General features: G+C 41.5%; 1 protein-coding gene across 1 annotated transcript; it reads right to left on the minus strand.

The window, feature by feature from the left end:
- Window positions 1-5,399: 5,399 nt before the first annotated feature.
- On the minus strand, window positions 5,400-9,223 carry LOC115201628 (myoneurin-like). The gene is made up of 3 exons (XM_029765416.1): window positions 8,799-9,223; window positions 7,785-8,187; window positions 5,400-7,672 (listed from the first exon to the last, which is right to left on the minus strand). The coding sequence occupies exons 1-3, from the start codon at window positions 8,832-8,834 to the stop codon at window positions 6,246-6,248; spliced, it is 1,866 nt and encodes a 621-aa protein (XP_029621276.1). The 5' UTR covers window positions 8,835-9,223; the 3' UTR covers window positions 5,400-6,245.
- Between the last annotated feature and the right edge of the window lie 3,411 nt (window positions 9,224-12,634).

Below are 12,634 nucleotides of genomic sequence, written 5' to 3' on the forward strand. Positions count from 1 at the left end.
TGGGGGAAAACCTGGCACCATCACTATGGTGAAGCATGGAGGTGGCAGCATGAAGTGGAGCACAGCATGCTGGCCGGTCTCCAGCTCAGAGAAGAAGACCAGCTCGAGAGATGTCAGGTGAGAGAAAGTTCCAGCCATCCTTGTGTTTTCCCAAGAGTTAGCTTTCTTTAAGTTAGCCAAGGCCAGTGTGCATCCTAATGTCATATTTATGGTTACTAAGTGCCCCCCAAAAAATGAGGTCAAATCATAACATAATTGAATTTCAGGTTGGAAAGTCGGAGCTCTAGAGAGATGCCAGAGTTTCCGACTTCAAATTCCTAGTTGGATGACCGTTCAAAACAATTTTACCAGTCGGAATTCATATTTTTTTCAGAGTTCCCAGTTGTCTTGAATGCATTGAAGTCGGCGATTACCAAATTGCGAGTTCCCAGTTGTTTTGAACACAGCATTAATATCATATGCGCTCCTCTGTATACCTGTCCATCTAGCCTATATCGGCTACGTTAAACCAGTTCTGGAGTATGCTGTCCCTGCATGGCACCCTGGCCTCACTCAAACCCTGACTACTCAACTGGAGCATGTCCAGAAGATAGCCTGCAGTATAATTCTGTGTTGGTCGTACACCAGCTACCGGGAAGCCCTCGGAATCATGTCCTTGGAGAGCAGACGGGAGCGGGAGCAGATCTGCCTGACATTTGCTAAATCCCTGCAGACTGGCTCCCCCCAACCAGACTGCAGAAAACTGGACAGTAGGCCAGTGCTGCGCGTGTCAGCTGTTTGTTAATCCGCATCCCATCCGCAACCGCCTGACTATAGGCCTATGTGATAAAGTGAAAATCTGAGGCCTGCACCCGACCCTAACCCGCTAATAGCCTATAGAAAATGGCTGTAGGCTACAGTCAGAGGGATGATTTTGTCTGATTTAGTGAGATAAGTGAGATTGAGTGAGATTTGCTATATGAATTTCATTGCCCCCTGGCATAACCCCTAAATTGAAAATGTTACTGTTTAAAAGCTAATTTCCTGCAATTCTACGTATTTTGACATGGCTTAGGCCTATGGCCTATGGCCGGGGGGGGGGGGGGGGGGGGGGGGTGACATTTAAATGATAATATATTTTTTGAAACATATTTTTTAGGCGGTTTGACACTTTATTCAGACAGTAATGAGATGGGTAGACAGGCAGATGCTAACAGTGGGAAGGTTGGAAGCAGGGATTGAGCCCAGTTCTCGGGTGGAAAGTTGTATGCGACATGTGCGGGAGAGTGTTACCACTACACAATGGCTCTGCACAGGAAATACTAATATTAATGATTAATGGCAGTGGGTAACCAAATCCTAAGGACACAGACATTTTGTATTTTGTAATTTGTGTGAAATGTCTCTTTAAAATAGGTCTGGGACAAAATCCTGCTTGCTCTCCAGGAGGGTTGGCCACACCTGATCTATGTTTCCCAAGTGCTGGGTGTTTGAAAATGTTACTGTTATAACAATAATTTCTCAAAATCACCCAACCTTAAAGAAAAATCTAATGAATATCAATATTGAAGTGGTTTATGCCTATTGTTTGAATATTCTTGCTATCATCTTACTCTACAGAATATGATGTGTTTATGAGTTGTGAGTCCTTCTACCATATCTACCTAGCATGTGCACAATACAAAAATGTCAAAAATTATATTTGATTCCTGGAGCATTTACAATCCAATGCTCATTTGTATGACTTACTAAAAACTGTCCATGAATGGCTGCAATAATACATAGCCTCATATCATTCATTTTCAAAGACACAAGTAGGCATATTGTCACGTCCTGACCAGTAAAAGGGGTTGTTTGTTATTGTAGTTTGGTCAGGGCGTGGCAGGGGGTGTTTGTTTTATGTGTTTCGGGTTTTTTTGGTTAATGTTCTACGTTAGTATATTTCTATGTTCGTTCTAGTTTTTTCTATTTCTATGTTTAGTTTATTGGGTTGACCTTCAATTGGAGGCAGCTGTTCCTCGTTGCCTCTAATTGAAGGTCCTATTTAGTAGGGGTGTTTTTTCAGGTAGTTGTTCCATGTGTAGCTGTGTGCCTTACAGGACTGTTTCTCGTCGTTGTTTTGTATTAAGTGTTTATTTTGGTTTTCATCTAATTAAAAGAAGATAAGTATACACATTCCCGCTGCGCCTTGGTCTACTCAGTACGACGAACGTGACAGAACTACCCACCACCAACGGACCAAGCAGCGGAGGAAGGAGCAGCAGAGGGATTTGGAGTTATAGACATGGGAGGAAATTTTGGACGGGGCAGGACCTTGGCACCAGGCTGGGGAGTACCGACGCCCTAAGGAGGAGCTGAAGGCAGCCAAGGCGGAGCGGCGCCGTTACGAGGCATTATACGCGCCGATTGGCAAGTGGGAGAGGCAGCCCCAAGATAATTTTTTTTTGGGGGGGGCACACGGGAAGATTGGCTAGGTCAGGCGGTAGACCTAAGCCAACTCCCCGTGCTTATCCATTGTCCTGGGTGGTGGTCTGAACAGAGGATCCACTTCGGGAAAGTCATATTCCTGGTCGTAATGCTGGTTGTAATGTTGGTAAGTTATATCCAACAGTTCTTCCCGGCTGTATGTAATAAGACTTACAATTTCCTGGGGAACTATGTAAGAAATAATACATTAAAAAACAAAATACTGCATAGTTTCCTAAGAACGCAAAGCGAGGCGACCATCTCTGTCGGCGCCATCTTTGTCGGCGCCATCTTAACAGCGTGTACTGCATGACAGAGTCATAGACCGTTCCGTCAACATGAAAGAGAGGAGGATGGCATTGGTGTTTCTCTACAAGTAGGGTCAGTTTTCTACTCGCACGAACGCACACACACACTGTTTTAAAATCACCGTTGGCCTCATGGTGAAATTCCTGAGAGGTTTCCTTCCTCTCCGGTAACTGAGTTGGAAAGATGCCTGTATCTTTGTAGTGACTGGGTGTATTGATACACCATCCAAAGTATAACCCTTGTGTTGTCTTTAGGGTCAAAAATGACCCGCCACTATGTTTAACAGCAGAGAAAACCCCCTAAATTATATTTTTTCACTTTGAAATTTGATGACTTTTCCTAGAGTGAACCCAACATTAGGAAAAGTGAAACATCGCCTATGTTCATATTTCCATGAAAGCTGTACACCTCCAGGGTACAAAGATTGTCTTAAGGTCAATTTTGACCCGGCAGTTATGGCAACCAGGGCAGGATGGCAGCACATTTACACACCACAAAAAACACAAAGACACACACACACACACACACACACACACACACAATGAGAAATTGAGATTGTGTGCTACTGATTGAACTCAGACAAAACTAAAACGTTCTTGTGCATGTGCAGCATCTCTCTTCCATGACCCCGCACATGACTCAAGTTCACAGACAAAATAAACAGCATTTCAGACAAGCATTGTTTACTAATGGGGAATGCAGTCAGAGGCAATAAAGGTGTTGCAGATGAAAATCCACCCCAGTTCTCTCTTTGCTGAAGCCATGAGTGCACGTTTCAGTGCCCAACAGGTCGTAGATCAGATTTTTTCAGATGTCCAGGAGGAACAAGAGAACAATGATTTTGAAGAGGAGGATGTATCTGAAGAAGAAGATGGGGGAGAATACAACCCAGAGCACGATGCATCATCTTCAGATGAAGAAGAAATCCCCCAGGCTGAAAGAGAGACATTTTTGTCAAAGAACAGCAAATGAACATGGTCCTTGTCACCATATGACAACCAGGGCAGGATGGCAACACAAAATGTAATAAGGAAGACCCCAGGGCCCACAAGACATGCAGTTGCCCATTCCCAGGACATCGGCTCAACAGTCAACATGTTCATCACACCAGCCACACCAGCCACAAATGTGGATGATTTCCGTAAATATGGAGACAACTGGAAAAGGATGGATGAGATTGACCTGTATGCCTACATAGGGCTGCTAATCTTAGCAGGTGTGTATAGGTCCTGAGGCAAGGCAACATGTAGTCTCTGGGATGCAGAGAGTGGAAGAGTGATTTTCCATGCCATGATGTCACTGAAAGTCTTTCACACTTTCTCATGAATTCTACGATTTGATAACAATGAGTCAAGACCTGCAAGACGTATGAGAGACAAACTGGCGGCCATAAGAGAGAAGTGGGTGGAGCGTCAACCATACCTCTACAACCCTGGGCCTGAAGGAACAGTGGAAGAGCAACTGGTTCCGTTCAGAGGTACATTTCTATTTTCATATCTGTAATGTAAGTGATTTTCATTGTTAATTGTATAATTTATTGATATATCATTGATTTATGTGATTGTTTTCTGTGACACTGATACTAATTACTGATAGTAATCCCTTTTGTCAAACGTTCGCTGTCCTTTCCGGCAGTATATGCCCAGCAAGCCAGCAAAGTATGGCATCAAGATATGGGTGGCCTGTGACGTACAATCCAGCTACGCTTGGAAGATGCAAGTCTACACAGGGAAGCCGACCAGTGGAGGCCCGGTGAAGAACCAGGGGATGCAAGTTTTTGTGTATACACCTTGTGGGTGGGGGCAATGGTTTAAAAAAAATGGGAGAAGACTAGTATTTTGTTGTTGAATTGCTCACTGTACAGTATATAACAATATATCACTGTGTTGACAAAAAGGTTCAAGACTTATTGTTTCCCTTCAATAAAATGAATTCAAAACTACTTTATGCACATTTCTGCTACTTTTAGGCTATACAAGTGCTATCTCTTGCTAAAAAAATATATGTTTACACCTATGCAGTACCTTTAGCAACAATAATAATAATAAACCTCTAGTAAAGAAAACAAGTGTGACAGGTGTGTTGTAATAAAATCGAGTGGTGTCCATTGATTAAATGCAGTCTTTCTGCATTGTGAAGAGGGAAACCCCAGACATTCACAAAGTTTGTAATGAATGACAGGTTGTTTCTTAATGCAAAATAGTGTTGGGGTTTAAAATTCAATGAAGCTGCTTTATTTTAGGGGTTTAGTGAAGGTGGGTCATTTTTTACCCTTAGGACAAGGGGAGTATAAAGAATGTTAAGACTACACAAAGGTTAATAACTTCACCTTTATCAAAGGGATATTCAATGTCTTCTTTTTTTATTTGTACCCATCGACCAATAGGTGCTCTTCTTTGCGAGGCATTGGAAAACCTCCCTGGTCTTTGTGGTTGAATCTGTTTTTGAAATCCACTGCTCAATGGATTGACCTTAAAGTTAATTGTATGTGTGAGGTACAGAGATGAGGTAGTCATGTTAAACAATGTTATTGCACAAAAAGTGAGTCCATGTAACTTATTATGTGACTTGTTAAGCAAATGTTTACTCATGAACTTATTTAGGCTTGCCATAACAAAAGAGTTGAATGCTTATTGACTCAAGACATTTCAGCTTTTCATGTTTAATACATTTTTATAAACTTGAAAAACATCATTCCACTTTGACATTAGTGGGTCTTGTGTGTAGGCCAGTGACAAAAAAAATCTCAATTTGATCCATTTTAAATTCAGGCTAAACACAACAAAATTTGGAAAAAGTCAAGGGGTGTGAATACTTTCTGAAGGCACTGTAGCTAGCAATGCTAATGTTAGCTAGCTAAAATGTCAGTGCTCTCCCCTCAATCTTAGCTAGCTAGCTAAAGTTATGCTGTATCTAAAGTCAATCTGGCGACATCACAATGATGACAAAGGCCTGCCCTGCTAATTATTTGCCTCCTTTTGAAATGTCATCGTGTTTCCAAGCCACAGTAATGCACTTTAGACAAAATCTTCCTCAACACCCATTGAGACTGCATTGAGTAGAATGTTCAGCTGGGCATCTGTCCTAAAACTAACGTTCAAAACAATATTGTGACGAAATGTGCAACCCATGAATATAAGGCCACTTGAAATAGAGTATAAGAGAAATCCATCTTGATGATTCATGATTCATTTTCACTTCATCAAACGACAATAAACTAATGCCAAAAGGTGCTTTCTCAAACTGTTTTCGAAGTGACACAGAACATCTGAAAGCATTTCCTTTTCATCAAATGGCTGGTAGCACAGACTATCATACCAAAAGCGCTTTCCCAAAAGGTTTTTGGATACAGTTCACAAGTGGCTTGAACCCTGATCAACTCTATCTCACAAACTGATATTGATAGATTTGAACAAGCCTTAGCCCTGACCTAATTCCAAAGTTGTGTAGGATTTTCAGTTGAAGCTCCATTGCTTTAATTGTTGCTGCCATCAGGTGGGGCCTGTCCTCTGAAGGTCCTCGCAGCCCCGTTGGTGGACGCGCATGTGCTCAGTGACCCGGTACTGTCTGGAGAAGGTCATGGGACACTGGGGGCAGGAGTAGGGCCTAACACCCAGGTGGGAGCGCATGTGTCTGTTGAGGGAGCCTCGCTGGCTGAAGGCCCTATCACACATAGTGCACTGGTAAGGCTGGACAGAGGCAGATGCAGGTACACCCACACCTAGTTGACTCCCATTGGAGTCAGGGTACTCTGCCGAGGGATGTTTGGCTGAAATGTCCAGTAAAACGAAATCTGAGGTGCTGGCTTTGACATTTATGCCAAGGCCTTCTCGGAGGTCAGAGTTAGCCATGGCACTATACAGACCATCGTCGTCCGAGTCACTGGATTGTACAGGGTGATGTTTTTCCCTTGCAAGATAGTGATAGCGAACCTGTCCTTGATACGTTTCCATTTCGTTGGTGTTAGTGTTACTGCCCTTGATATCACATCTGCTCTCGTTTGATGTTACCTCCTCAGATAATTTTGGGTTTAGTGTAGAGTAGCTCGTTGCCTCAGTCCATAGATTGAATCTAGAGGCACTCTGAAAGCATTTTGTTTCGTCGCCCTGGGGACAATATCCACTGGTGATCATTGAACTCCATAAATCCTTTAATTTACCCTTAGGGGTGTTTTCTATGGCATTATCAGGGATGTACTCATCAGCATCTGAAATATTTTCAAATTGCCGTGTGGGGTGGCATTTAGAACCTTTCTCTTTGTTTGACTCTGACTGATCTATTGTAGTTACCCCTTCGTTATCACTACCTTTGGAAGTTTTATCTAAGTGAGGACAACTATCAATCCTGGAGTAATGACTTGAAGTATTGAAGTGGGATGTAAATTCCTGATTTGTGGTGTTTTCAGTGTCATCCTCCTCACCAATTTCTGAACATACAGCAGTATGTGTCAGGATGGCATTCCCAGAACTTTGTAATACAGATTTTTCATCCAACTCCCTTTGACGCCTTCTTGTGTAATATGCTGCATCCTCTGGGGCAGCCATGGTCACATCCTGGACATTGGAGCATGCACTCCCAGATAAAATCTTGCTTTGTTTTGGTTGTGACTCATATAAAGCTGCCTCATAATTATCATCCGTTTGTAATCCATAGTGCTTTAAATTATGTCCATGACCAAGTGTCACCTTTCGTTCACTGACTCCTGCCTCCTTTATGGTCACGTCAGACTCACTGTTCAATTTTCTGCTTTTAGGTCTGGTTTCTGACAATAAAGAAGGCTTTCCAGTTGTGCTGACATGGCATATGACGGGGACGACTTCACAACTTAGAGGGGTTGGTGTACACTGCGATGGAGAATGTTCATTCTTCTTGTTTTGCTGCTGATCTGAGCATTTCCTCTTTATATTGGGGTTTATATCTGCTGAAAGAATGAATATACAAATTAGAAAGAATATATGATTTTAGAAATTAGAACACAATGTGATATTATTCTTACACGATTTCAATAATTAATAGATAGATTATTTGACCTGCAACAGTGCAGTCAGACTCAGATGATGTGTCCAGTGTGCTCCTTCTTATTAAAGCCTTCTGTAGTTCATCCATTTGCAGATAAGTAGCAGCAGAGATAATAGATTCATCCTGATCTGGTGGGGGTAGTGTCCCAGTGTAGATAAATTCCAAAAGAGACCCCAGAATTTCAGTTGAAGGGGATGGAAACTGCAAGTCCAGCAGTGCACCTTTACTGGGGAGAAGGGAAGCCAAGACGGGACTAGAAGCCGAAAGGACATTTTTGTGGGCCAGATAGAGTTTCACCGGGTTCAGATGTTGTCGAATCACACAGTCACAAAATTGCCCCTCCATTCTCTGAAAATTGAGTTTCCTCAGCAGGGCCACAGCATGGGTGCTGACCACTAAAGGATATGTTCTCACCTAGGTAAGAGATTAGAACAAGTCATTAAAACAAACTCTTCATGGTGTGGCGTGAGTCTTTTTGTTCAATATGTGTGAAGTTTGCACATACTGTATTGAGCATTTTGAGATCTATAGGCTAACTAGACCATTGCAAATATTATGAGAATGTAATGATAATTTAAAATAGGCTATTGTTCTATGATTCTAGAGGTCTCCTGTCCCAATTCTATGGTGACAATATAATACTTTTCAGATTTATAGAACTGTTGTTCATGCACACAACAGGTTGATTTGGTTTTGCATTTATTACATACAAAATAATCTCACAATAAGAAACCAGACAGAATAACAAGAAAGTATAGGCCTATCAATAACTTCATTATAGACCTATTATTCCAGCCTATTATTACAAACTAGGATTTCTGTTGATTCACTCAACAAATTGATCATGAAAATAACAGTAATAGGGTTACTATGATAAAGTTGGCACTAGCTGCAATAAGTATGGAACACTGGATAAAATTCTGAAACAATAACATTTTCATTCAGTATAGTTTTTTAAACTAATAAATGGCACATAATAAAAATGGAACATCTATAAAACAAGACAAACGTATTGTGTTACTTACATTCATCGTGAACGCACTCTTCTTAAATACGTGCATAGAATCCTTGCAAAAGTGAAAACTGAAGTATCCGTGTATATACTCTGCTGCCGGTGTCTACGTGCGCTTTCATTCGGAAAAGAATCACACGCTTTTGATACTACGAGGCTGACGACGTGACACTCTTCAACAGCTGCTTTTAGGGAGTCCCTGCCATGACGTCAAAGTCTCCATGTCCGGCTATGGTGAGACCCAACCCACATTTCCGCTGCAGTGTCCTCTCTTGTTCCACTCAATGATGTATACAAACATCATTGGTTAACGACCCTGCGCAAGCCCTCCGTGATGCTTTGTTGATAACTCCATAAATGCAGTCTCCTCCTGTTCCCTACCCCACTTGTTCGTCACATCCCCACTGTATACTTACTAAGGTTAAACATATCACCGTAGTCCCGTGGGCATGTTTCTTGCGCAATGGAAATACCACCACAGATATAGGTTGCCGCAGCCTCATTCGGAAACAGGGATGATGGTTAAATGTATTATGAAATATAGGCACTATTTTAAATATAGTACTAAAAAAGAACAAAACATATACAATAATATCCCCTGTTAATTAAGAAATGAACAGAAACAGTGGAGGCTGGTGTTGAGGCTGTCTTTTTGGAGGACCCAGACTGCACACATTAGCAGTTTAGACAGGCAGCGCAATTCTGATCTTCTTGTACTAATTGGTCTTTTGACCAATCAGATCAGCTCTGAAAAAGATCCGATGTGAAAATATCTGATGTGACTGGTCAAAAGATCAATTAGTGGTAAAAAAATATCAGAAATTGTCTGCTTGTTTAAACGCATCCATTGTACACATTTTACATTTAAGTCATTTAGCAGACGCTCTTATCCAGAGCGACTTACAAATCGATGCATTCACCTTATGATATCCAGTGGAACAACCACTTTACAATAGTGCATCTAAATCTTTTGGGGGGGGGGGGTTAGAAGGATTACTTTATCCTATCCCAGGTATTCCTTAAAGAGGTGGGGTTTGAGGTGTCTCCGGAAGGTGGTGATTGACTCCGCTGTCCTGGCGTCGTGAGGGAGCTTTTTCCATATTATGTTCCAGTGATATTTCAGCTATTTTATTTCATCTGAAAAATGGAATATGAAGGAGGATGATGATGTTAATTATTGAGGATGAGTATTATTAATGGTCACAAAACTATATAATTGTTATCATTGTCAATTTTATGATAGGGACCTTAAGGTCCAACTCCATTCTCCTTTTCACCTCATTTATCACCTGATTTACTTAACTACAGGCACATCTCAATAGGTGGTCCAGGTGTCCTCATGACATGGACTTTCCTCTTTTGTTCTCTACAGCTCCTCTATTGTTCCCACAAGCAAGAGAGGAGGATGCCGATGACATCAGAGGACACCATCAGACCAATGGCTTTCAGTTGTGTCTGAAAAACACTATTTTGGTCAACACAAATTTCTATACTTATTCATGGGATTTTGTTTTTCAACAGGAAAAGTTCAAAAATAGCTTGAGTGCTTCTTTAAGCAGTGGTGGAAAAAGTACCCAATTGTCGTACTGTCATACTTGAGTAAAAGTAAAGATACCTTAATAGAAAATAACTAAAGTAAAAGTTATCCACTCAAATACTATTTGAGTAAAAGCCTAAAAGTATTTGGTTTTAAACATACTTAAGTATCAAAAGTAAATGTAATTGCTAAAATATACTTAAGCAAACCAGACGGCACCATTTTCTTTTTTTTTTTTTTACGGATGGCCAGGGGCACACTCCAACACTCAGATATAATTTACAAATTAAGCATGTGTGTTTAGTGAGTCCGCCAGATCAGAGGCAGTAGGGATGACCAGAGATGTTCTCTTGATAAGTGCATGAATTTGACAATTTTTTTGTTCTGCTGAGCATTCAAAATGTAACGAGTACTTTTGGGTGCCAGGGAAATGTACAGAGTAAAAAGTACAGTATTTTCTTTAGGAATGCAATGAAGTAAAAGTTGTTATAAATAGTAAAGTACAGATACCCCCAAAAACCGACTTAAGTAGTACTTTAATGTATTTTTTACTTAAGTACTTTACACTACTGTCTTTAAGCCAATATCTCCTGGGTTGAGTCGCTGAACCCGGGCTCGAGTCCTGGTTGGGGCTCCCCCTGAAATTGCTGCTAGATGCAGGCAAGGGTGTGCAAAGCGGTATTGAATGTCACTGTCTGTCACCTCAAATTTGTCTCTCGACCTGTGTGCACCTACGTTGCAAACTCATAGGATAGGTTGTAGTAACCTCATGATGGGTATAGGGTAAATTTGATTATCATGTAGTAGCCTAAACCTATCGCTGTTACATTGAACTGGGTGAATGGAATATGAATGAGAGTCATCCAATATGCTGTAATAGAAATAAGGCCATGCTCATTAAAAATAAATGGTCCTCCCTCATCTTAAACGTCACTGACCGCCACTGGTAGTAGTAGTAGTAGTAGTAGTAGTAGTGGTAGTAGTAGTAGTAGTAGTAGTAGTAGTAGTAGTAGTAGTAGTAGTAGGTGGTAGTAGTAGTAGTAGTAGGTGGTAGTAGTAGTAGTAGTAGTAGTAGTAGTAGTAGTAGTAGTAGTAGTTGTGGTAGCAGTAGTAGTAGTAGTAGTAGTAGTTGTGGTAGTAGTAGTAGTAGTAGTAGTAGTAGTAGGGATAGTAGGTGGTAGTAGTAGGTGGTAGTAGTAGCAGTAGTAGTAGTAGTAGTAGCAGTAGTAGTAGTAGTGGTAGTAGTAGTAGTAGTAGTAGTAGTAGTAGTAGTAGTAGTAGGGATAGTAGGTGGTAGTAGTAGTAGTAGTAGTAGTAGTAGGTGGTAGTAGTAGTAGTAGGCATAGTAGGTGGCAGTAGTAGGTGGTAGTAGTAGCGGTAGTAGTAGTAGTAGTAGTAGGTGGTAGTAGTAGTAGTAGTAGTAGTAGTAGTAGTAGTAGTAGGTGGTAGTAGTAGTAGTAGTAGTAGTAGTAGGTGGTAGTAGTAGCAGTAGTAGTAGTAGTAGGTGGTAGTAGTAGGTGGTATTAGTAGTAGGTGGTAGTAGTAGCAGTAGTAGTAGTAGTAGTAGGTGGTAGTAGTAGCAGTAGTAGTAGTAGTAGGTGGTAGTAGTAGGTGGTAGTAGTAGGTGGTATTAGTAGCAGTAGTAGGTGGTAGTAGTAGGTGGTAGTAGTAGGTGGTATTAGTAGCAGTAGTAGGTGGTAGTAGTAGGTGGTAGTAGTAGGTGGTATTAGTAGCAGTAGTAGGTGGTAGTAGTAGGTGGTAGTAGTAGGTGGTAGTAGTAGGTGGTGGTAGTAGGTGGTAGTAGTAGGTGGTAGTAGTAGGTGGTAGTAGTAGGTGGTAGTAGTAGGTGGTAGTAGCAGGTGGTAGTAGTAGGTGGTAGTAGTAGGTGGTAGTAGCAGGTGGTAGTAGTAGCAGTAGTAGGTGGTAGTAGTAGGTGGTAGTAGCAGGTGGTAGTAGCAGGTGGTAGTAGTAGGCCTAGAAGGTGGTAGTAGTAGGTGGTAGTAGTAGGTGGTAGTAGTAGGTGGTAGTAGTAGGTGGTAGTAGTAGCAGTAGTAGGTGGTAGTAGTAGGTGGTAGTAGCAGGTGGTAGTAGCAGGTGGTAGTAGTAGGCCTAGAAGGTGGTAGTAGTAGCAGTAGTAGGTGGTAGTAGTAGGTGGTAGTAGTAGGTGGTGGTAGTAGGTGGTAGTAGTAGCAGGTGGTAGTAGTAGGCCTAGAAGGTGGTAGTAGTAGTAGCATTCGTAGTGTAGGGCTGTGGGCCTAATTATTATAATAAAAACGGCCTATTTTATGTGTAGCTTTTAAATAATGTAGCTG

This window comes from Salmo trutta, chromosome 10 (assembly GCF_901001165.1).
Source record: "Salmo trutta chromosome 10, fSalTru1.1, whole genome shotgun sequence".
NCBI classification, from domain to species: Eukaryota; Metazoa; Chordata; class Actinopteri; order Salmoniformes; family Salmonidae; genus Salmo; species Salmo trutta.

What these genes read in the sequence shown, in the direction of transcription:
- LOC115201628 (XM_029765416.1), bottom strand. Translation starts at nt 8,834, where the DNA reads ATGCACGTATTTAAGAAGAGTGCGTTCACGATGAAT. An exon ending in AGAGTGCGTTCACGATGAAT is followed by an intron (nt 8,188 to 8,798) that starts GTAAGTAACACA and finishes TCTCTTACCTAG; the next exon opens with GTGAGAACATATCCTTTAGT. An exon ending in GTCTGACTGCACTGTTGCAG is followed by an intron (nt 7,673 to 7,784) that starts GTCAAATAATCT and finishes TTCTTTCAGCAG; the next exon opens with ATATAAACCCCAATATAAAG.